Source organism: Amblyraja radiata, chromosome 4, assembly GCF_010909765.2.
Source record: "Amblyraja radiata isolate CabotCenter1 chromosome 4, sAmbRad1.1.pri, whole genome shotgun sequence".
Classification (NCBI taxonomy): Eukaryota; Metazoa; Chordata; class Chondrichthyes; order Rajiformes; family Rajidae; genus Amblyraja; species Amblyraja radiata.
Genome location: NC_045959.1, coordinates 58818130 through 58841906, shown reverse-complemented (window position 1 = coordinate 58841906; position 23777 = coordinate 58818130). Strand labels below are relative to the sequence as shown.

General features: G+C 44.8%; 1 protein-coding gene across 2 annotated transcripts in view; it reads left to right on the top strand.

Annotated features, from left to right (window-relative positions):
- The window catches only part of LOC116972173 (ATP-binding cassette sub-family F member 2), a 60895-nt gene that overhangs the window by 23790 nt on the left and 13328 nt on the right, over positions 1–23777 (top strand). For both annotated transcript variants that reach the window (XM_033019567.1, XM_033019568.1), the window contains 6 exons: positions 2326–2428; positions 5794–5889; positions 8315–8434; positions 11351–11440; positions 16070–16180; positions 21453–21515. In XM_033019567.1, coding sequence (XP_032875458.1) covers positions 2326–2428; positions 5794–5889; positions 8315–8434; positions 11351–11440; positions 16070–16180; positions 21453–21515 — 583 coding nt within the window. The remainder of the gene's footprint in view (positions 1–2325; positions 2429–5793; positions 5890–8314; positions 8435–11350; positions 11441–16069; positions 16181–21452; positions 21516–23777) is intronic.

Here is a 23777-nt window from a genome sequence, read left to right as displayed (position 1 = left end):
TTGCCGACCCCTGTCATAGTCATACAGTGTGAAACGGGCCCCTCAGCTCAACTTGCCCACACCAACTAACATGCAGATGCTGATTGACCCTAGTCATTGAAGGGCTTTGATCTTCCTTCAGAACTGTGATAAACATAATAACAACTTTTAAAAGACATTTGTTTTTGAATAAAGTGGGGAGTTCTTCAGCTGCCGAATCCATATAGAGCAGCTCTGGCGTTTCAGACCGCACATCGTATCACGGCAGTGTCCATCTTGTACCTAGCAAGTTTCGTGTATGTGACCGCATCCCTGATCACATTCTCCAGGAAAACCTTCAGTCACCCGCGGGTCTCCTCGTAGATCAGACTTGTGATCCAGTTGACTTCACCATGCTGAGCTGGAAGCGGGCGACTGCCTTGGTGATGCCCTGGATGTTATCACAAAGCACTTTGTGGTGCTACTTGGTTACTCCTTTGTCCCTTTTTCCTCTGCCTGACATGATGCTGCTTCATTCAAGCAGCTGCACATTTGGACATGTGCGTGATTGGAAAGATCTAGAGGGATATGGACCAAACGTGGGCAAATGGGGCTGGCCTAGATGTGTAGGAAGGAACTGCAGATGCTGGTTGATATCGAAGATTGACACAAAATGCTGGAGTAACTCAGCGCGAAAGAACGAATGGGTGACCTTTCGGGCCGAGACCCTTCTTCAGACTGAGAGGCAGGTGAGATATGGAGGGGTAAGGTGTGAAAACGATGGATCAAAGCAGCCAATTAATCACAGAGGGGGATCACACATTCCTTCTCTCCGAGATGCTGCCTGTCCCACTGAGTTACTTCAACATTTTGTGTCGATCTTGTATAGACAGGGTCTGCTTCCGTTGGAACTCACTAATATAAACTGGGCACTATTTTAACTTACAGAGGGGGAGAGATGGACAGGACCAAATCTGATATGTTCGAGATCAAGAAGAGAATGAATGATGCAACTTGGTAATAGTTAGGAAAGGGTACTGAAGGCTTGTTAATGGCAGCTCATTTGCCCGGAGGAGGTTTCATATAGAATAGAGGTAAAAAAGATGTGTTGGATCTGTGAAATAACGGAGAATGCTGATATAAAGAAGAATGCTAATAACGGACCAGTTACTATCTGTGGAGAGGTCGTTATGTTAAGCCCAACCAGGACTGAAAAACATAAAAACTGCATTTGTATAAATGAGAGTTGATTTTTACTTTTTGTGCGATACATTTCAAGAGTAGGAGACTCGTTACCCTTGTCTAGAACCAAGCTCAACAACAGTGCACTCTGTATTACACGACAGCTGCAGTGACCTAACAAGCTATGTTGCTTGTGGAAATCAGGAATGAGTGATAAATGCGTCCCAAATTGGGCTCAGTTGGCTGATCGCTGCCTCTGCTTGCGAATCTATTGTTCCTTCCTGGTGTCGTTATTGCAACGTGCTGGGTGTGTTGCCTGTGCCACTGCGGTAGTAGAAGCAGATTTTGTGATGTTTAAGATTTCCCATTCAGATAAGACATGCTGGTAACTGCAGGGATTTCACATCTGACTGACCAAGGTTGTGTAACCCAGAAAGAGGGAAAGATTGTGTATTTCGCACATTCTAATCAAACATCAGAGGCTTTTACCGATGTACTAAAAGCAAGAAGGCATCTAGAATAAGTCTCGCTCTCCCAGTAGAGACTTATTCCTCTTCCGGTTTCCTCCCGCATCCCAAAGACTTGCAGGAGTGTAGGTTAATTGGCCTTTGTAAAAGTGTGTAGGGAGTGGATGTGAAAGTGGGATAACAGAACTAGTGTCAATGGGTGATTGATGGTCGGTGTGAAGTCAATGGGCCAAAGAGCCCGTTTCCACATTATATTTCTATACTAAACTAATTTGCAATGCTATAAGAACTTGTAACAATCCCGATTATGTGGGGCATGGCATGAGAACAACTAAAGGGACTCGAGGCAGACTAATAGCAATGTCCTGATGTCCTGCAAAGAAAGCAGATGCATAGAGTGTAGGATCAACTCAATTGGAAGATTTTTCGAGGCTAGTTCATTGGTGGTACCTCACATTTTGAATGGTGAGGGAATGGAGGTGTGGGAAACTGGTGCAGAGGAAGAGTTGAACCTTGGGGCAGAACAGCTATGGTTGTGTTGCACGACAGGGGAGGCTTGAGGAACTGAGTGGCCAACTCGTTCCTTATGTCCTTGTGGTCAAATTTATGGGGAAGCCTGCTGGTGGGTGGGTGTGAATGCTCCGCATTTGGAACATTCTGGAAAACTATTAACGCGGAAGGATCCACTGAAATTTTGTTGGCCTGTTTTTGTCTTCAGGTTTTCCAGGATTCTCGTGCTGATATCTCATTCTCAGGATTTTCTGAATGGAGTTTGCAACAATATCATTCATCTGAATAACCGAAAGCTCAAGTATTACACGGTAAATCTTTAAGGACAACGTTTAATTGAGGCACCTCAATTGAGGAAGCTTGCACTAAATTGGTTCCAAATTTGGCATTAATTCACTCTGAGAATGTCCAATAAGGTTATAAGTGATAGGAGTAGAATTAGGCCATTCGGCCCATCGAGTTTACTACGGCATTCAATTCAAACATTGAGTTTACTTTCTTTACTACCGATTTGACTTGGGGCAGATTAACTTTGTGGGAATCCTACATCAGCACTCCCAAGCCCCTTTGTACCTCCGATTTCTGCATTCTCTCCCCATATAGAAAATAGTCTATGCCTTTATGCATACTACCAAAATGCATGACTCCACACTTTGCTACACTATATTCGATCTGCCACTTTGCCCACTCTCCCAACCTGTCCAAGTCCTTCTGCAGAGCCTGCTTTCTCTGCACTACTGCCCTTCCACTTATTTTCATATCATCCATAAACTTGGCCACAAAGCCTTCAATCCCCTCGTCCAAATCATATACAACGTGAAGAGTAGCGGCCCCATCACCCACCCCTGTGGAACTCCGCTAGTCACTGGCAGCTGACCATAAAAAGCTCCTTTATTGCCACTCTTTGGCTTCTGCCATCCAGCCAACCTGCTATCCATGCTAGTATCTGCCCTTTGATACCGTGGGCTCTCATCTTCCTAAGCAGCCTCGCGTGTGGCACCTTATCAAAGACTTTCTGAAAATCTAAGTAAACAACATCTACTGACACTCCTTTGTCTGTCCTGCTAGTTACTTCTTCAAAGAATTCCAGCAAATTTGTCAAGCAAGACCACCCCTTCACAAAGCCATGCTGACTTTGGCCTATTTTATTGTGAACTTTTAAGTACTCCGTAACCTCATCCTTTATAATGGTCTCTAAAATCTTACCAACCACTGAAGTCAGACTAACCGGCCTATAGTTCCCACTATTCTGCTTTGCTCCCTTCTTGTGCAGTGGGACAATATTGGCAATTTTCCAATCATGTGGGACCCCCTCCTGTCACTCTCAATGCCTCCACAATCTCTAAAGCCACCTCTTTCAGAACCCTAAGGTGCAGTCCATCTGGTCCAGGTGACCTATCCACTTTCAGCTTCCCAAACACCATCTCCCTAGTAATAGCCACTCCACTAACTCCATCCCCTGATTCTCTTGAATTTCAGGCACGTTGCTGGTGTCTTCCACTGTGAAGCCTGATACAAAAAAATATTCAACTCTGCCATTTCTTTATTCCCCATTGTCACTTCACCTGCATCATTCTCCAGCAGACCAACTTCCACTCTTACCTGTTTTTTACTCTTTATATAGCTGAAGAAACTCTTGCTCTTTTATATTATTGGCTAGCTTGCCTTTGTGTTTCATCTTTTCTCCTCGTATTGCCTTTTTAGTTGCCTTCCGTTCTTTAAAAGCTTCCCAATCCTCTGGCTTACAACTGATCTTTGCTATGTTATACGCCTTCTCATTTCGTTTTATACTGTCCTTGACTTCCATTGACAGCCATGGTCTCCTCCTTCTCCCCCTAGAATCTTTCTTCCTCTTTGCAATGAAAAGATCCTGCATCTTCCGGGTTATTCCCGAAAATACCTGCCATTGCTGTCCAAACATCACTCCTGTTAGGGTCCCATTCCAGTCAACTTTGGCCAGCTCCTCCCTCATGCCTCTGTAGTCCCCTTTGCTCAGCTGCAATACCGACACATCCTTTTTCACCTTCTCCCTCTCAAATTGCAGATTAAAACTTGTGTAGGAAAGAACTGCAAATGCTGGTTTAAATCGAAGGTAGACACAAAATGCTGGAGTAACTCATCGGGACAGGCAGCATCTCTGGAGAGAAGGAATGGAAGACGTTTCGGGTCGAGACCCTTTTTCAGACTTTTCTTAAGTTCCAAAAAACTTATGTTGTGGTCACTACCTCCTAATGGTTCCTTTACCTTGAGTTCCCTTATCAAATCCAGTTCTTGACATAACACTAAATCCAGAATTGCCTTTTCCCTGGTAGACTCCACTACAAGCTGCTCTAAGAATCCATCTCGGAGGCACTCAACAAATTTCCTTTCTTGAGGTCCAGTACCAACCTGATTTTCCCAGTCTACCTGCATATTGAAATCTCCCATGATCACCGTAGCATTGCCTTTTTTACAGGCCAATTTTATCTCCTGATGTAACTTGTATCCTATACCCTGGCTACTGTTTGGTGGCCTGTAAAAATCTCCCATTGGAGTAATTTTACCCTTTATAATTTCTCAGCTCTATCCACAATGACTGCAGTGCCCTCCATAATGTTTGGGATGAAGACCCATAATTTATTTATTTGCCTTTACTCCACAATTTGAAATTTATAATAGAAAAAACCAAAATGTATAAAAATGGCCTTTATTAAAATCTGACAATGTGCACTTTAACCACATGTGATTTTTTTTTTTCTATTACAAATCTCAAAATGTGGAGTACAGAGGCAAATAAATAAATGATGGGTCTGTCCCAAACATTATGGAGGGCACTGTACATCTTGTGATGGTTTGTCATCTCTTGCTAAGGACTGAATTTAATTCCTAACCAACAGCATCCCACTCCCTCTGCCCACCTTTCTGTCTTTCCGATAGGACATATAACTGTGAATATTCAGCTCCCAGCACCGATCCTCTTGCAGCCACGTCTCCGTAATGCCTACAACATCATACTTGCCAATTCCCAACTGTGCTACAAGCTCATCCACTGTGTTCCTTATGCTACATGCATTCAAACATAATCAGTGGAGAGATTTAGGGGTGACCTCAATGGCAACTTTTTCCACAAAGAGGGTCGTCCGTATCTGGAATGAGCAGCCAGAGGAAGCGAGAGAGGCAACTTTAATAGCACATAACAACGTTATTTCACTTATTTATGAACAGCTAATGATGAACAGATACCGGTATACCAGAACCAAACACAGTCAGTCAATGAAAAGAAAATATGTATAAATCCAGAATCAATAAATTTACCCCCTGGGTAGGCTAAATTTACCTCAGGTTGGGAACCCTTGCTATAGAAGCTGCTACAATTACCACTATTGGGATAGGTATATAGAAAAGAAAGGTATAGGGGGATATTGGCCAATTGCAAGCAAGTGGGACGAGCTCCATATGCCAACATGGTTGGCAACATAAACAAAGTGGGCCAAAAGGCCTTTTTCCGTGCTACACACGTGTTTCTGTGCTGTATGACAGTGACTCTATGGTGTGCAGCCCTTGATTTTCAGATTGAGTCAAGAGTGCTCTCCACATAGCCACAGATGACAGCGGTGGTGAGCCGTATCCCTGAAATGTTGCAGTTGAGGTCAAGCTTGAAAATGCTTAAGTCACTGTGTGTGTACCTTTGTTTCAGGGTAACTACGACCAGTATGTGAAGACCAGGCTGGAACTGGAAGAGAACCAGATGAAACGATTTAATTGGGAACAAGATCAAATCACTCACATGAAGGTGAGTAGGTATCAGGCAGGAGAGGTGGCAGTGTCCAGTGATTCCTCGCCTTGAGTAGCAGGACATGGGGAATGGCGATATCAGCGAGGAGTATGCTAATATTCTGGGACACCTTGATGTCAAGGAGGAGGTGGTTTGGGGGTCGAGGACGTTAGAGTGGATAATGTCCCAGGGCCTGATATAGTTGTGGTCCTCCTGTGCGGCCATGGTCCTCCCATGTTGCAGGTGGTGATGTGACTAGCTACAGTGGTCCTCCGATGCACGGCTTAATTGTAATCGTGTATACTCTAATTTAATTTAGTATATTGTCATGTGTACCAATGTACTGTGAAAACCTTTTGTTGCGTGCTATCCAGCAGAGGAAAAAAGATGATGCTTGATTGAAGTTAAGCTGTCCACAGTGCACTGATACAGGATAAATGGAATAGCTTTTAGTGCAATATAAAATCCAATTAAAGATAGCCTGAGGGTCTCCAGTGATGGAGATGGTAGGTCAGAACTGCTCTACAGTTGGTGATTATCCCAGGTTATTGAGAGAGACAAGAGAGAATTGCTAAGTCTCAGCATACAATTTTGTATTCTCCAAATGCACTCGCATAGCAAGTGGTGTTCCTCTATTTAAGATGGGCAGTGGAGACAAACCAGGAAATTGCAGCCAGATAATGCCTGGGTTCGTGGTAGAAAATTATAGGAGATTCTTAGGGGTACGATTTGCTTGCATTTGGGAAAGCATGGAATTGTTATGTACACAAAAAAGCTGGAGAAACTCAGCGGGTGCAGCAGCATCTATGGAGTGAAGGAAATAGGCAACGTTTCGGGCCGAAACCCTTCTTCAGACTGATAGGGGGTGGCGGGGAGAAGGAAGGAAAAAGGAGGAGGAGGAGCTTGAGGGATGGGAGGAGACAGCAAGGGCTAACAAAATTGGGAGAATTCAATGTTCATGCCCGCAGGATGCAGACTCCCCAAGCGGAATATGAGGTGCTGTTCCTCCAATTTCCGGTGTTGCTCACTCTGGCCATGGAGAGACCCAGGACAGAGAGGTCGGACGGGGAATGGGAGGGGGAGTTGAAGTGCTGAGCCACCGGGAGGTCAGGTAGGTTCTTGAGGACCGAGCGGAGGTGTTCGGCGAAACGATCGCCCAACCTCCGCTTAGTTTCACCGATGTAGATCAGCTGACATCTAGAGCAGCGGATGCAGTAGATTAGGTTAGAGGAGATACAGGTGAACCTCTGTTGCACCTGGAACGACTGCGGGGGGAGAATTGTTATGTAGCCTTGTCACGTCTTACAAACATTGAATCTTTTGAGGAGGTGTTAGAGCGCAGGGCAGTGAATATTATTTACATGGACCAGTAGATCTTTTGACTAGCTCCCTACTGAACAGACAGGGAATGGATGGATTTGGATAATGTGCCAGCAGATGGGATTAGTTTTGATGGTTGGAATGGACTGCATGGACCGAAGGGCCTGTTCCTGTGGTGTACTATTCCATGTTCTACATAGAGACAGAAAAATAGGTACAGGAGTAGGCCATTTGGTCCTTCGAGCCAGCACCGCCATTCAATATGATCATGCCCGATTATCTAAAATCAGCAACCGGTTCCTGATTTTTCCCCATATCCCTTGATTCCTTTAGCCATAAAGGCTAAATTTAACTTTCTTGAAAACATCCAGTGAATTAGCCTCCACTGCCTTCTGTGACAGAGAATTCCACAGATTCACAACTCTCTGGGTAAAGATGTTTTTCCTCATCTCAGTCCTAAATGGCCTACCCCTTATTCTTAAACTGTGACCCCTGGTTCTGGATTCCCCCAACATTGGCAACATTTTTCCTGCATCTAGCCTATCCAATCCTTTAAGAATTTAATGTTTCTATAAGATACCCTCTCATCCTTCTAAATTCCAGTGAATACAAGCCCAGTCAACCCATTCTTTCATCATATGTCATGGTCACGTCTGGTAATGCCCAAGTTGAATTTAACTTAATTCTATGTAATTACCCAGCTCTGCATTTCTTTACCTCTTGCCTTCAATCTGTGAACTCTGCTTCAATTGCTAATTCAGATGGCGTATTACCCAGGCTTCCAGGCTGTGTCCTAAATCACACTTAAATCAGCCTAAATATATTTTCCTGTTCTGCCTTACTTTCAAACACCTAAAATTAAAGTATATGCATCAACAACCTGACATGGCATGAGGTGCTTAACCATCAGAAACGTATCTACCGCATTTTTACCCTCCTCCTCCCTCTTTCTTTCTTCCCCCCTCCCCCCCCTCTCCCTAAAGCTACGGCCCTTATTACTTGAAATTTTCACCCTGGGGGAAAACACTTAACTATCTACAACTCTCAAAGTAGCCAGATGAAGTCTGGATGGGCTATTACCTGTTAACCTGTTGGTTTCATTTTGACTTTTGTTTTCCTCCAGAACTACATTGCACGATTTGGACATGGCAGTGCCAAGCTGGCAAGGCAGGCCCAGAGCAAAGAGAAAACCCTACAGAAGATGATTGCGTCCGGGCTGACTGAGAAAGTAATCAGTGACAAGGTCCGTGCAGCTTGTGCAGAGACTCCAAGCCTCGTGGCTTCTGACGTATTTTTAGTATCAAGTTACATGGGTCACCTGTAATATTAAGTTCCACCTTCCAGAATTCATTGAGATAATTGGAGATTGTTTTGTTTCAGTCAGCATGAAACTTGCTGAGTAAATTCTTGCACCCGCCAGGTGTGTCAGACATGTATGGACAACGTGACTGTGCACAGGAATTGAATCCTCAGGGAGGAGTCACATGAAGTGTCAGTGATCTCTGGTAGAACAGAGTGTGGGAGTTGGTTTCAGTGATCTCATGGAAGAGGTTCATAACTCACAAGTTATGTAACAGGTTTATAGGCAAGTGGATCCATCATAGTTCTGTAAAATCGAATTCTCAAGAAAACCAGCCCCAGTTTTGATTGCATCAATGTTAAAATATTTCAAGAAAATAAAAGGATGGCGATGCTTGCAGGTCCCAGTGAGGAGGGTTTCTGCTCAATTGTGTAATTTCTTTAAGTTATTTACACTAATGAATCCTACCTTGCATAATTCTATTCACTGTTCTGTCTGGCTGGAATATATATTCACAAGTTATGGGAAATTTGTTTCCGGGAGGTACAGGTGCTGTGAATCTTTGTAATTTTGTGCATTATTATTCATGTGACTCTGAAAAAGTTGTTGGCCGTCAATCATCTTTCCGCAAATGCAGTTCTTTAGCCAAAGTTAAGACCAGGCCATGCATGAGATGTAGAACCAAGTGGTCCAGAAAGAGCTATTAATTGGATACATTATTGGCTTGATGGTAAAATGCAGAGGGTAAGAGTTGGAAACTTTTCAGACAGGAGGCCCCAACTAGTGGTGTGCCTCTGGGATCGGTGCTGGGCCCATTGCTATTTGTCATCTATCTCAACAAATGGGATGGGAATGTATGAGGCATAGTTAGTAAATTTACAGATGACATTAAAATAGGTAGTATTGTAGACAGTGAAGATAGTTATCGTAAATTACCATGAGATCTTGATCAGCTGGGTAAGTGGGCTGAGGAATGGTTAATGGAGTTTAATGCAGATAAGTGTGAAGTGTTGTATTTTGGGAAGTCAAACCAGGGCAGGACCTTCACAATGAATGGGAAAAGCCCTGGGCTTTTGTACTTGAATAATATTATTTGACTGGTTAGCAGGCAAAATCGTTCACTGTATCTTGGTACACATGACCATAATGAATCAATACATTCTGGCAACCAGCTTTGTTTAACTTTTGTCCCACAAACGTCAGGAAGAAGTAGGAGCATGCCATTCAGCCGTTTCGACGTGTACTCTAAGTCATGGTGATTTTTCTACCTATTCTCCTGCCTTAGCCTCATATTCCTTTATTCTTCTGATATCCAGAAATCTATCAATCTTTATGTTAAATGCACGCTGAGCCTCCTTGGATTGGAACATTCAAATGTTCCCAACCCTTGGAAGAAAATTTGTCACTTTGTCCTATAAGCCACCCCTTATTTGAAAACTGTTCTAGTTCAAGAGTAGGCATGAAATGTCATCCCTGCATCCACCCTGTTGAACCCTATAAATATTTTGTATGTGCTGTCACCGCTGCATCTTAAACACCTGCTTACTAACCCAGGATATAGGCTGAGGTTTGAGATTCCACCAATGCTTGGCTGTACTTCGAAGTGCAGTTATACAGCACGGAACGGGCCTTTCGGCCCGACGAGTCCATGCTGACCAATGTACTCCATTTACAGTAATCCCACCTGACTGTGTAATGGTCCATATATGCCTCTAAACATTTCCTATCCATGTACCCGTCCACGGACCTTTTTAAATGTTGTTATAGTACCTGCCTCAACTACCTATGGCAGCTCGTTCCATATACTCACCACTCTCTGAGTCTCACCCTAAACCTATGTCCTCTGGTTGTTAATTCCCTACTCTGGATAAAAGACTGCATTCACCCCATCTATTTCCCTCATAATCTTATGCAGATGAGAAGTACTTGTACAGTCAAAATGGGCTCCAAAACTGTTGGGTCAATTTTTGACTGGCTGATTTGGAACAAGTTAAAACAGCCACATACATACCAAGGTTACTATGTCCTCGTGAATATTTCTTTATATTTCAATGGAAGGCAGTGTGTTGCAACTGAAGCATGAGCAAGACTGTCAGTTGCATTCTTCAAACCCTCCAGTGCACCATTTTGTGCATTGAATGATTGCAGTGGCTCTGCCCCTGCCATGTTAGCAGAGTGGGAAAAATACTGAAGGTATAGAAACCAGGAACTTCAGAAGCTGGTTTACTAAAAAAAAAAAAAGACAGTGCTGGAGCAACTCAGCAGGTCAGGCATCATCTGTGGAGAACATGGATAAGTGACGTTTTGGGTCAGGACCCTTCTTCAGACTGATTAGGGGGGAAGAAAGCTGGAAGAGAGGAGGGGCAGGACAAAGCCTGGCAAGTATTAGGTGAAAATGTGCAGGAAAGAACTGCAGATTAAATCGAAGGTAGACACAAAATGCTGGAGTAACTCAGCGGGGACAGCCAACATCTCTGGAGAGAAGGAATGGGTGACGTTTCGGGTCGAGACCCTTCTTCAGACTGAAGTTTCTGTGCATGGGACTGGGAATAGGCACAAAATGCTGGAGTAACTCAGCGGGTCACGCAGTATCTCTGAAATGGTGAAGAAGGGTCTTGACCCAAAACTGAAATTTCAGTCTGAAGAAGGGTCTCTCCAGAGATGCTGACTGTACCGCTGAGTTATTCCAGCATTTTGTGTCTACCAAGTATTAGGTGAACACAGGCAAGGAGCCGATGCTTGGACAAACTTTTTTTGCAAATGTTGTCTCTCACCTTTTTTGATCAGGGCCAGAAAGAATGTGGCAGAGTTTTTGTTTCCAGTTTCTATGGTTGTAATTCTGTTGTTATCATCCCGCAGACATTGTCTTTCTGTTTCCCCTCGTGCGGGAAGATTCCACCTCCTGTTATTATGGTGCAGAATGTGAGCTTCAAGTACACCAACGATGGGGTAAGTATATGGGTGACCTTGTGAGCATGATGCAAGTATGATGTTTCTCACAGCTCATTGCTTAATTCACTGTCTATGTTTTGGGTAATTCTAACTGACTACACTGCGATAGTTTATGAAGGAGTCTGTTTCTGCAAGTGGGCATGTGGAACATGGTAGATTCTGTTCTACTACATCAACTGCCAGGTTGTCAATGCTAGTCCCGCTAGGAAGGATTTAACTTGATGGGCAGGGGGAATGGGATACATAGCATTAGTAAGAGGCTGAAGGTTGATACAGAAGTCAACAACAGCATGTTCAGTGGATAAGATGGGCAGGAGCACAGCTGGCAATGAGGAAAAACCGTTGGATTAAATTGCATTTGTTTCAATACGAACACCAGGTCCTGGGTGAATACATGGGACTGGGAATAGACACCAAATGCTGGAGAAACTCAGCGGGTCGCGCAGTACCTCTGAAATGGTGACGAGGGGTCTCGACCCAAGACGTCACCCATTCTTTTTCTCCAGAGATGCTGCCTGACCCACTGAGTTACTCCAGCATTTTGTGTCTATCTTAGGTATAAATCAGCATCTGCAATTCCTTCCGACACATTGGACCGAGATCCTGACATGGCCCTGTACCAAAGATGGCGCCTGCCTGCGGCGACTTTTGCGGAGCACCAGAACACAAAAGGCTTAAATACAACTTCCAACAACTCACCTGGATTAGGAAAATGGCAGAAATCGGTGCCGTTTCAGACAAGCTGCTTGAGCACCTCAAGGCTCTTGTAATTTTGCGATCTCCCGCAGCTGCGGGAGCCCCGGACTTTAAACTTTCCCATGCTGGCTGGAAATCACCCGACTCGACGGAGGAACGCAGGTACTGTACCTGGAAATCCCGGGATGACCTCCAGAGCCGACCGGCTGGATCCTCCAGGAACAACAGAGCTGGAGCTACTGACTTTGAGGGAACCCCCGTTCGTTATGGAGCTGGAGCTGCTGTCTGTAAAGGAATCCCCGTTCCAGCGCAGGTTCGCAGAAACAGCAGGTACAGCAAGCATACTACCTGGAAGCAAAGGGGAAGCCTCCATTGTGTCCGGAAACGTGGCTGACGGGCAAGACTTCAGGTCAGAATGAAGCACAGGGGACTTCGGCCCCCTCTCCCTACTATTCTACTGGCCAGTGTACAGTCCCTTGAAAATAAAGTGGAGGACTTAAGGGCAAGGCTGCTTTATCAAAGGGAGCTGAGGGAATGCTCTGTGTTCTGTTTCACAGAGACATGGCTCATCCCCAGCTCCCCAGACTCAGCGGTCCAGCCTGAAGGGTTCTCCATCCACCGTATGGACCGTACACTGGCATCTGGCGACAGATGGCACAATGGGCTAAGTGTTCGGCTGGCAACCTGAAGGTGGCCGGTTCGAATCCTGCTTGGAGTGTGTACTGTCGTTGTGTCCTTGGGCAAGACACTTCACCTACCTTTGCCTGGGACTAGAGACGGAAATTAGCTACTGATTGGCTACAATCTCGCATATTTACATGCAAATGTTCATTAATATGCACTGTCCCTATAAACAAATTATTAAATTATTATCTGGGAAAGGGAGAGCAGGGGGCGTCTGGTGCTCAGACGTGGCAGTCCTGTCCAACTCCTGCTCTCCACACCTCGAACATCTGGTGGTGAAGTGCCGTCCCTTCTACCTTCCGAGGGAATTCACCTCCATCATCCTGACCGCGGTCTACATCCCACCCCAGGCTGACGTCCGTCTGGCACTGGAGGAGCTGCACGCCATGGTCAACAAACACCAGACGTCTTACCCCGAGGCATTTACCACCATTGCTGGGGACTTCAATAAGGCAAACCTAAAGAAATCACTCCCTAACTTCCACCAACATGTCTCCTGCTGCACCAGAGGACCTAACACCCTCGACCACTGCTACACCACCATCAAGAATGCCTATCACTCTATCCCTCGCCCTCACTTCAGTAAATCCGACCATACCGCGGTGCTGCTTCTTCCTGCCTACAGGCAGCAATTAAAGAGCGCACCCCCAGAGGTGAGGACAGTACAGAGCTGGTCGGGGGGAGGGGGGGGGGGGGGGCAGAGGAACAACTCCAGGACTGTTTGGAGTCTGTAGACTGGGCAATGTTCAAGGACTCGGCAATGGAATTGAACGAATACGCCACAGTCGTTACAGACTTCATTAAGAAATGTGTGGAGAACTGCATCCCCACAAAAACCTTCCAAGTGTTTCCCAATCAGAAACCTTGGATAAACTTTGAGATCCGCACTCTTCTGAAGACCAGACATCGGGCATTCATGTCTGATGATACAGTGGTCTACAAGAAGTCCAGATACGACCTTCTGCTCCAAACTGGAGGATGAGACAGATGTTCGGCAGCTGTGGCGGGGCCTGAATGCAATCACCTCCTACAAGGCGAAACCAGTAGGCAGCTCAAATGTCAGTGAAACATCACTCCCTGATTAGCTCAATGCGTTTTATGCACGCTTTGATGGGGAGAACACCGATGTGCCTTCCCGAGCCCCCATTCGTGGTGATGATATTTCAACCTCAGTCACAGAGGCCGATGTCAGGAAATCCTTCAGAGGGGTGAACCCTTGAAAAGCACCTGGACCTGATGGTATACCTGGTCGCGTTCTAAAAACCTGTGCAGACCAACTGGCTGGAGCTTTTACGGACATTTTCAACTTCTGAGGTCTGAGGTTCCCACCTGCTTTAAAAGGGCATCAATTATACCAGTGGCCAAGAAGAGTAAGGTGACGTGCCTCAATGACTATCGACCAGTGGCACTAACGCCTGCGGTGATGAAGTGCTTTGAGAGGTTGATCATGGCGCAAATCAACTCCTAGCTCGACAAAAACGTGGACCCACTGCAGTTCGCTTACCGCCACAACAGATCAACGTTGGATGCGATCTCGCTGGCCCTCCACTCCGCTCTGGACCACTTGGACAACAAAAACTCATATGTCAGGCTCTTATTCATTGATTACAGCTCAGCATTTAATACAATCATCCCCTCCAAGCTGGTTACCAAACTCGCAGAACTGGGTTTCTGCGCATTGCTCTGCAATTGGATCCTCGACTTCGTCATTCATAGACCACAGTCTATTCGTATTGGTGTAAATGTGTCCGACTCGATAACAATCAGCACGGGAGCACCTCAAGGCTGCGTGCTCAGCCCCCTGCTGTACTCACTCTATACTCATGACTGCGTAGTCGGTCATAGTTCGAACTTCATCATCAAGTTCGCTGACGACACCACTGTTGTGGGACGTATCACTGATGGGGATGAGTCGGAGTATAGAAGAGAGATCGAGCGACTGTCAATATGGTGCCAGCACAATAACCTGGCCCTCAACACCAGCAAAACCAAGCAACTGATTGTGGACTTGTGGGGTAGGATGGGGACCCACAGTCCCATTTATATCAATAGGTCGATGGTTGAAAGGGTCAAGAGCTTCAAATTCCTGGGCGTGCACAACTGAAGATCTTTCCTGGTCCGAGAACACTGATGCAATTATTAAGAAAGCACATCAGCGCCTCTACTTCCTGAGAAGATTACGAAGAGTCGGTTTGTCAAGGATGACTCTCTAACTTCTACAGGTGCACAGTAGAGAGCATGCTGACCGGTTGCATCGTGGCTTGGTTTGGCAACTTGAGCGCCCTGGAGAGGAAAAGACTACAAAAAGTAGTAAACACCGCCCAGTCCATCATCGGCTCTGACCTCCCTTCCATCAAGGGGATCTATCGCAGTCGCTGCCTCAAAAAGGCTGGCAGCATCATCAAGGACCCACACCATTCTGGCCACACACTCATCTCCCTGCTACCTTCAGGTAGAAGGTACAGGAGCCTGAAGACTGCAACGACCAAGTTCAGGAATAGCTACTTCCCCATAGTCATCAGACTATTAAACTTGGCTCGGACAAAACTCTGAACATTAATAGCCCATTATCTGTTATTAGCACTTTATCAGTTTATTTATTCATGTGTGTATATATTTATATAATGGTATATGGACACACTGATCTGTTTTGTCGTCAATGCCTACTATGTTCTGTTGTGCTGAAGCAAAGCAAGAATTTCATTGTCCTATCAGGGACACATGACAATAATCTCTCTTGAATCTTGAATCTATGGGGGGGGATAATATGAGGCAGGTGCAGGTGCCCTGATGAGATACCGGCGGTGAATAGAGGAAGGGCAGTTGTATTTTTGATGGAGAACATCACAGCGTAGTTCAAGATGAAATTGTGGGAAAATGGGACTATCTTAGATAGACATCAAAGTTGACATGGGCCTGTTTCCATGCTGTCTGACTGACTCTCCTGGCAAGCTACTAATGGCTTTGGGCACTTGTGTTTTGGTGAAGTCTCAACACCATTTCTATTAGTATTCTGAGCAGATCCTTGTACCAGAGGAATGCCTTGTCCAGAATGCATATCCACTAGGGAGTGAACTCCAGCATCTGGTGGCATTAACTGCTTGGAGTGGATAGTGTGGGAATTCCACCAACAAAAGTGTGGTGGAATTATCACTGAGATTAAGACAGATTTAGGATCGACAAGAACTGGGTGGAAGTTTTATGTTGGCACAAATCGGTGCTGATTGGTGTTTAATTCTCTTTCAGCCCTTGATCTACATGAACCTGGAGTTTGGTATAGACTTAGATACCCGTGTAGCCCTTGTTGGGCCCAACGGAGCCGGGAAGTCTACTCTACTTAAGCTGCTGGCAGGTGATGTAAGTATGACTCGGGGTCGTGGCGTACCTAGGGACTGAAGTTCTGAGACCCGTACCATCTGGCTGAAGAAATTTCTCATCTGCATCCAAACAACCAAGCTCTTTATTTTGAATCGGTAACACTTGTTCTATGTTGGGGAAATATCAACTCCACATTTAACTTATCGAATGCCTTAGAAATTTGTATGTCTCAATAAAATCTCCCCCTTCATCAAAAGACCAAGTACAATCCTGGTCTAATAAGTTGCTCCATAGCAGAAACTCCCATCCCAGAACCCCACCTTAATGCTTCACAGTGCTCTGTTGCCAGTATGTGTATCATTTCTTGCATCAGGAGACAGGACCTTTACTCAATATTCAGGCGCTATAATTAGAGCAAGGCTTGTCTCTTCTTGTACTCCGATTCTGTTGTTTTTAAGTGCCTTTAGTTTAGTTTAGAAATACAGTGCACAAACAGACCCTTCGCCCAACGAATCCCTGCCAACCAGCGATCACCCTGTGCACTAGCACCATTCGACACACTAGGGACAAATTATAATTTTACCAAAGCCATTAACCTGTACGTCTTTGGAGTGTGGGGCGATACTGGAACACCCTGAGAAAACGCATGTGCTCACGGAGAATGTACAAACTACGTATAGACAGCACTCGTAGTCGGGGTCCCTGGTGCTGTAAGGCAGTAACTGCCGCTGTGCTGCCCGATGCCTGTGCCTGTTGAATTGTTGTTTAAACTTTCATTGACGCATGTCCAAAGACACTCTAGTCTCTGAATCCCAACATCTATCAATCTCTCATTTAAAGTTTTCTGTCCTTTGTCTTTTTCTGCAGTGCATGACCACAGAATCATAGAGCTACGCACCCTTGGCCATGCTGCCCATACTGGCATACTGGACTAGTCCCATTTGTCTGTATTTGACCCATAGCCATCTAAACCCTTCCTACCCATGTATCTGTCTAAATGTCTCTTTAAAGTCGTAATTGCATCTCACTTCTGTAGCTTCCTCTTGCAGCTGATTCCAGGTATGGACTACACTATGAGTGAAAAAAGTCACCCATGTGGTCCTTCTTAAATCTCTCCCCTCTCAACTTAACATAGAAATATGTGCAGGAGTAGGCCATTCGGCCCTTGCGCCAGCACCGCCATTCAATATGATCATGGCTGATCATCCAAACAGTACCCGTTCCTGCTTTTTTTCCCCCATATCTCTTGATTTTGTTAGCCCGAAGAGCTAAATCTATCTCTCTATTAAAAACATCCAGTGAATTGGTCTCCACTGCCCTCTGTGGCAGAAAAGCCTATGCTCTCTAGTTTTAGAATCCTATACCCTGGGGGAAAAAGGCTGTGAACATTTACTTTATCCATGCACTCTCATGATCCTGTGTTCCATAGAAAATACCTCAGTCATAGATTTGTACAACGTGGAAATGGGCCCTTTGTCTCAACTTGCCCATGCTGACCAAGATGCCTCATCTTAACTTGTCCCATTTGCCCACATTTGATCCCACTGAACCTTTCCTATCCATGTACCTATCCAAGTGTCTTTTAAATGTTATTGTACCTGTCTCAACTACCTCCTCTGGCAGCTCGTTGCCTCTCAGATTCCTGTTAAATATTTTCATACTCACATTAAACCTACGTCCCCTGGTTCTTGATTACCCTACCCTGGATAAAAGACTGTGCAGTTCTCGAATTTTGCACATTAGCCACAACTTCACACATTCATTTAATCTGTATGATTCCACTTGGCCCTAAACCCCACTGTTAAAGATCACTTTGGTTTGTGTCTTAAGTAAATCTGGAAATGAGTCACATTTGATCCCCTCATCCAAGTCATTGATGTAAGTTGTGAATCGGTGTGTCCCCAGCGCCAGTCACTAGTACCGCACTTTCACTAATCAATCTTGATTTGCTTAGTCCTATTAGTATATACTAAATGTCCTTTTACCACTTCTCTGGTAACAGATTCTAGCATTTCCCTGACTACTAGTGTCAGGTTTCATTGATCTATAGTTCCTGGCTCATAAATACCGGAGTTGTTACTTCCTTCTGTCCTAGAATCTGTAGAATTTGGGAAGAAAACCACCAATACATTCATTATCGTTATAGCCGAGTGCTTCAAAATAACCTGTTTGTTCTCCAGTTTTCCGTTCGTCAACCAATTCCCAACTCACACCCATACATTATCCCCTAGGATCCAGTCGTCATGCCCTGGGGGTTTCGAGGGTAATCCCGGTAATCACCTTCAAAGTTACTTAAATTCCTGCTAATGTCAAATTATCTATTATTCAAAAATCTTTTCCTAACAGCAATTTTCTAATTAAAAAAACTTTGGTTATGGCTCAGAACAGCACATATAGAACAGCACATATAGGTGTATATCACTTTTGACCTTTGGTATTTAGTAAGGACAAACCACTTGCTGCTTGGAAGAGGAGCGACTTTCCTGTGCACGGTTTAAGTTGTCTATTAAGGTGCAGACCCTAGTGCAGTTGCTTGATCCAAACCAACTCATTCATGTATAGGGAGATAGGCACATGAACAAGCAGAGAACAGAGGCATACCAACAACATGGGATGAGCTTAAATTGAAATCACGGTTATTGCACACATGTTGGCTGAAGGGCCTGCTCCTGTGCTGTTTTACCTTCATTTTAACTTAATTTGAGGCAGTGCCTTTAGTCTCCCTGGGCTACCACTCTAGCCGAGGATGAGCCGTGGCGAGTCAATCTCCTCGGCTTCTGGGGGTCTGTGTTCCATCGTGTAGCGGTCTTGTCTGAGTCTGGTACTGGCCAGGTCTCCCCGGACCAAGTGCTCCAGGACTGGTAAAACGAGGACCATGAGTTTCCATTGGGACATTGAACCTAACTAGAAACTCCAGCATTAGCATAGCGGGTTGAAAGAAGCTATAAAAATATCTAAACTTTGGTTTCTGAAGCTTTAGATCGCGGGTGCTTTCTGTTGTGAGCTAGTTGATATATTAATCAGAGTATAGACAGCAACTTGTGTATTAACATATCGTGCAACCACTGATCCAGTAAACAGTGAACTTGGATGGATCTTAAATTTTTCTCATAAGCAGGGGAGCACCAAATGCTCTTTGAAGTAAATACTTCCCTGTTAAATCCATGTGGGCAAGGGAGTATTTGACACTCTGCTTAAAAAGAATCAGTTCCTCGTGGTAACTGGCTTAGCTCTGCGTTAGAGATTGGTGTGGCCTGTGATGCTGGCTCCCCCCGCTGCCCACCCATCTTCCATTCCATACAATGCCGATGACAGGTAGTCCATCTTGTGTGGTGTGGATCAAAGTGTAATGCTGGTCAAAGTGTGAGCTATCTCTCTGCTTAGTCTGTTTTTTTTTCTCCCCACAGTGCGGGAACCCCATGTGATCTCTGGCTCCTCATTTCAGTGACTGTTTGAGACCAGGCTCCATGAAGTTGTTGGCACTGGGGATCGAGACAGCCATGGCTGTAGGTAGCTCTTTCTCCACTGAATCAGAAAGTTGAGGCTTCCAGTCCCAGTCCCCAATCAGCTGTTTGTAAATGGGAGGTCCGTGCTTGCCTGATTCCATGAGATGAAAGAGTAGTTGGTTAGTGGTCCTTTGAACTACACTATTCACTTGGATCATGGCAGATCTACCTTGACCTGACTCGGTCTTGCCCTGTACCCGTTCCTTAGGTTTGTGGACATTAATGGAATTCTATAAATATTGGATAACTTCTATCTTGAATAACGCTCCACGATCCTCATGGTTCTGTGCAGTGAGTGGCGTTGAGCAGTGCATTAAAGAGTTCCAAAGATTTACAAACCCTGGGTGAAGAAATGTATCTTCATCCGTCCTAAAAGTCTAAATGAGGGTTAAGTTAATACCTAGAGTTGCTTTTCAAGAAGCCTTAAGTTAGCGGTGGTGCAGTGGTAAAGCTGCTTTCCTGCAGCACCGGAGACCCGAGTACTTACCGTGACCGCGTGGGTTTTCTCCGAGATCTTCAGTTTCCTCTCACGCTCCAAAGACGTACAGGATTGGAGGCTTATTGGCTTGTTATAAGTGTAAATTGTCCCAAGTGTGTGTAAGACGGTGTTAATGTGTGGCGTTCGCTGGTCGATGCGGACTCGGTGGGCTAAAGAGCCTGTTTCCGCCCTGTATCTCTAAACTAAACTAAGTCAATGCCTGAAGTTGTTTCTTCGAAACTGTTCTGGTGCATTTAGGGCCACCTAAGAGCTAGATAGGTCTCTTAAAGATAGCGGAGGCAGGGGATATGGGGAGAAGGCAGGAACTGGGTACTGATTGGGGATGATCAGCCATGATTACATTGAATGGCGGTGCTGGCTCAAAGGGCCGAATGGCCTACTCCTGCACCTATTGTCTATTGACCATCTCTTCATCCTAGGAATTGATAGAGATGGTTAGCAGAGAAAGTCTAACCTTGCCCAACATCCACGTTGTGGTTCTTTGAGTCCCCCCCCCCCCCCCCACCCCGGACACTCCTTCCCCCAGAAAAATTGCACTACTACTACTACTGTATGTACGTATATATATTTATTGCTCATTATTCTATGTTTGCTCTTTTGGGGAGATGCTAACTGCATTTCGTTGTCTCTGTACTGTACACTGCACAATGACAATAAAGATTGAATCTGAATCTGATGCTACAAGATTCACAATAGTTTGTGAAATAATTGTATTGGCCACGAAGCTCTGTGAAGCTTGCTTGTCTATGTGGAGTGAGTCACTGCAGAGCAACTGGCGCCACTTTTTTCATATTTCCATTCTTGGGATGTCGAGACCAATTGAAGAGGCTTCAACCCTTTATGGTGCTAAAGATCAGGTGGGAATTGAACCTATAGCTCAGTGATTAGCTGATTTGAGCGGATGTCCTGTTACCTGCTGAAACTGACCCTTGATGCCCTAGAAATGGGCCCGGAGCTTGTGATGGATAAAAGTCTAGTCGCAGCTTGCAGTTCAGGAGAGGCAACAACTATGGCTGTCCTTGTCACCAGACATGTACATTAAACTTTTCTGGTCAGGCAGCATCAGTGGAGGGAAATGACAGACGGTGTTGTAGACCCTTCAGACAAAAGTTCACAGATGCTGCCTGATCTGCCGAGTTACACCAGCACTTTGTGCTCACAATCCAGCATCTGCTGACCTGTGTCTCTAAACTTTACACCTGCATTTAGACTGGTTGAGACCTTGTCATGTGATAATGTTGAGCGAACTTGTGCCTCGTGTAATCCTGACTTTAGTTATTGACTATTTTATGCCCTCTTCCTGTAGCTCTTGCCTTGTGATGGGATGATCCGAAAACATTCGCACGTCAAAATTGGGCGATACCATCAGGTAACTTTCACTCGCCACCTTTCTCGTATGTTCTCTACTTCCCTGGAACAAGATGGGCAATGAATGTAACCGTTATGTGTAAAGGAACGAGCAACCACATTTTGGGGTGATTTCTGGCCTGATATGTGCCATATCTCTTAAGAACAATCAATTTAAATGTTGACAATTGACGTGGGATCTATTGCTGTTTGTGGAAGTATTTCTTAACTTTGCTGCGAGATCTTGCATATAACTGTGCCGTGGGTCTTGAATTTCTCTCGATCCACTGTTAGTTCATGTTACTCCTTGAGGATTACTGCGAATCCAGTCCTAATTATTGCATAATTTGACCTTTCCCTGTCCTTCAGGCACTTGCATCCTGGCCTCGTCCACATTCCTGCACTCTTTCCATCTGAAAGCTATCCTTCCTATAGTAGAGTGACAAAACCTGAACACAATACTCCAAATTTTCTTGCTTAATTCTGTAAACTATGTCTAATAATGTCCCTTCTTTGGGGTGGTTTCCGACAGCTTTCAAAGTTCTCTTGAATGCACTGAAGTATTTCGTTTTTTTTACCCTTTGCAATCCCAATTAATATTAATCGTGTAAATTGTTCTATAAACATTGAGGGGATAGAAACATTAGGTTTGTCACCAGGATATGAATTGGGAGGAGACTACAGCCCTTCAAGCTAGTGCTGGTATTCAAAATGACCATTGCTGATCGATCTGGGCTCCATTTTAATTAATTCTATGACAAACAGAAATCTATTTATCTCAGTTCAATAGTTTCTTAATTGTCGCGTGTACCAGGTACAGTGAAATTCATTTGGGTCTCTTGGGTATTGGTAGAAAACAAGTTCATAAGTGATAGGAGCAGGATTGGGCCATTCCGCCCATTCAGTCATGGCTGATCTATTTTTCACTCCCAACCCCACTCTCCTGCCTTCTCCCCATAACCTAATACCCGTACTAATTAAGAATATATCAATTTCTGCCTTAAAAATATCTATTGAAGGTCTCCACAGTCTTCAGTGGCAATGAATTCCACAGATTCACCACCCTCGGACTAAAGAAATTCCTCCTCATCTCCTTTCTAAAGGTATACCTTTTTATTCTGAGGCTATGGCCTCTGGTCCTAGATTCTCCCACTAGTGGAAACATCCCCTCCACATCTACTCAATCCAGGCCTATCACTATTTGGTAAGTTTCAATGAGGGTCCCCTTCATCCCAGAATATATTGAAGAAGCACCCCTAGAGCCAGTCTGGTAAATCTCTTGCTTTCACTCCATGGCAGGTAGATCCTTTTATTAGGTGAGACCAAAATGTGCTTTCTGCTCCACATGCAGTTGCACCGCGAACCAATGCAATTGCAGTAAGCCGTTTTATAGCTGCTCTCAAATCCTATTGTTGTGGAGGCCAACATAACACTTGCCTCCCTATCTTTTTGCTGCACCTGTGTATTAATTTTTAGTGCCTTGTGCAAGGGCACCTGGATTACTTTGAACATGGAAAAGTACGGCACAGGGACAGGCTGTGCTGAACATGATGCCAAGTTAAACTAATCTCTGCACATGATTTGTCCCTTCATATCCATGTGCCTGTCTAAAAGCCACATAAATGCCACTATCGTATCTACTTCCAACACCTCTTACAGCGTGTTCCAGGCACCTGCCACTGTTTAAAAAACAAACTTGCCCCACACAACTCCTTGAAACTTTCCCCTCTGATCTTTAAGCTCTGCCCTCTAGTTATTGACATTTTAACTCCGTGGGAGAAGGTTCTGACTGTCTACCCTATCTATCTATGCCCCTCACTATTTTATGTACTTCTGTTGGGTCACTCCTTAACCTCCAACACTCGAGAGAAAACATTCCAAGTCTGTCCAACCTCTCTTTATAGCTAGCCTTCTAATCCAGGCATCATTCTAGTAAGCCTTTTCTGCACCCTCTCCAAAGCATCTACATCCTCCCTGTTATGGGGCAACCAGAAATGCACACAATACTCCAAATGCGGCCTAACTAGTTTGAACATTAAATATTGCCCAGTTTCTTAGGTCATTAAATTTCCCTGTTTTACGCACTTCCTCACACATGCCTTCTGACCTGTTCTCACCCATGCACTAATTTTATCCACACCCTGTTGAAGCCTCTTTACATACACTCCCATCAATGCAATCCAGCCATGTTAGTCATCAAGAAGTCCCAGGCAATTTGTCATCTATGCTTCCCTTCCTTGGAGAAGTGCTCGAGTCTTTTCAGTTCCTGGAATAATAAACGCAG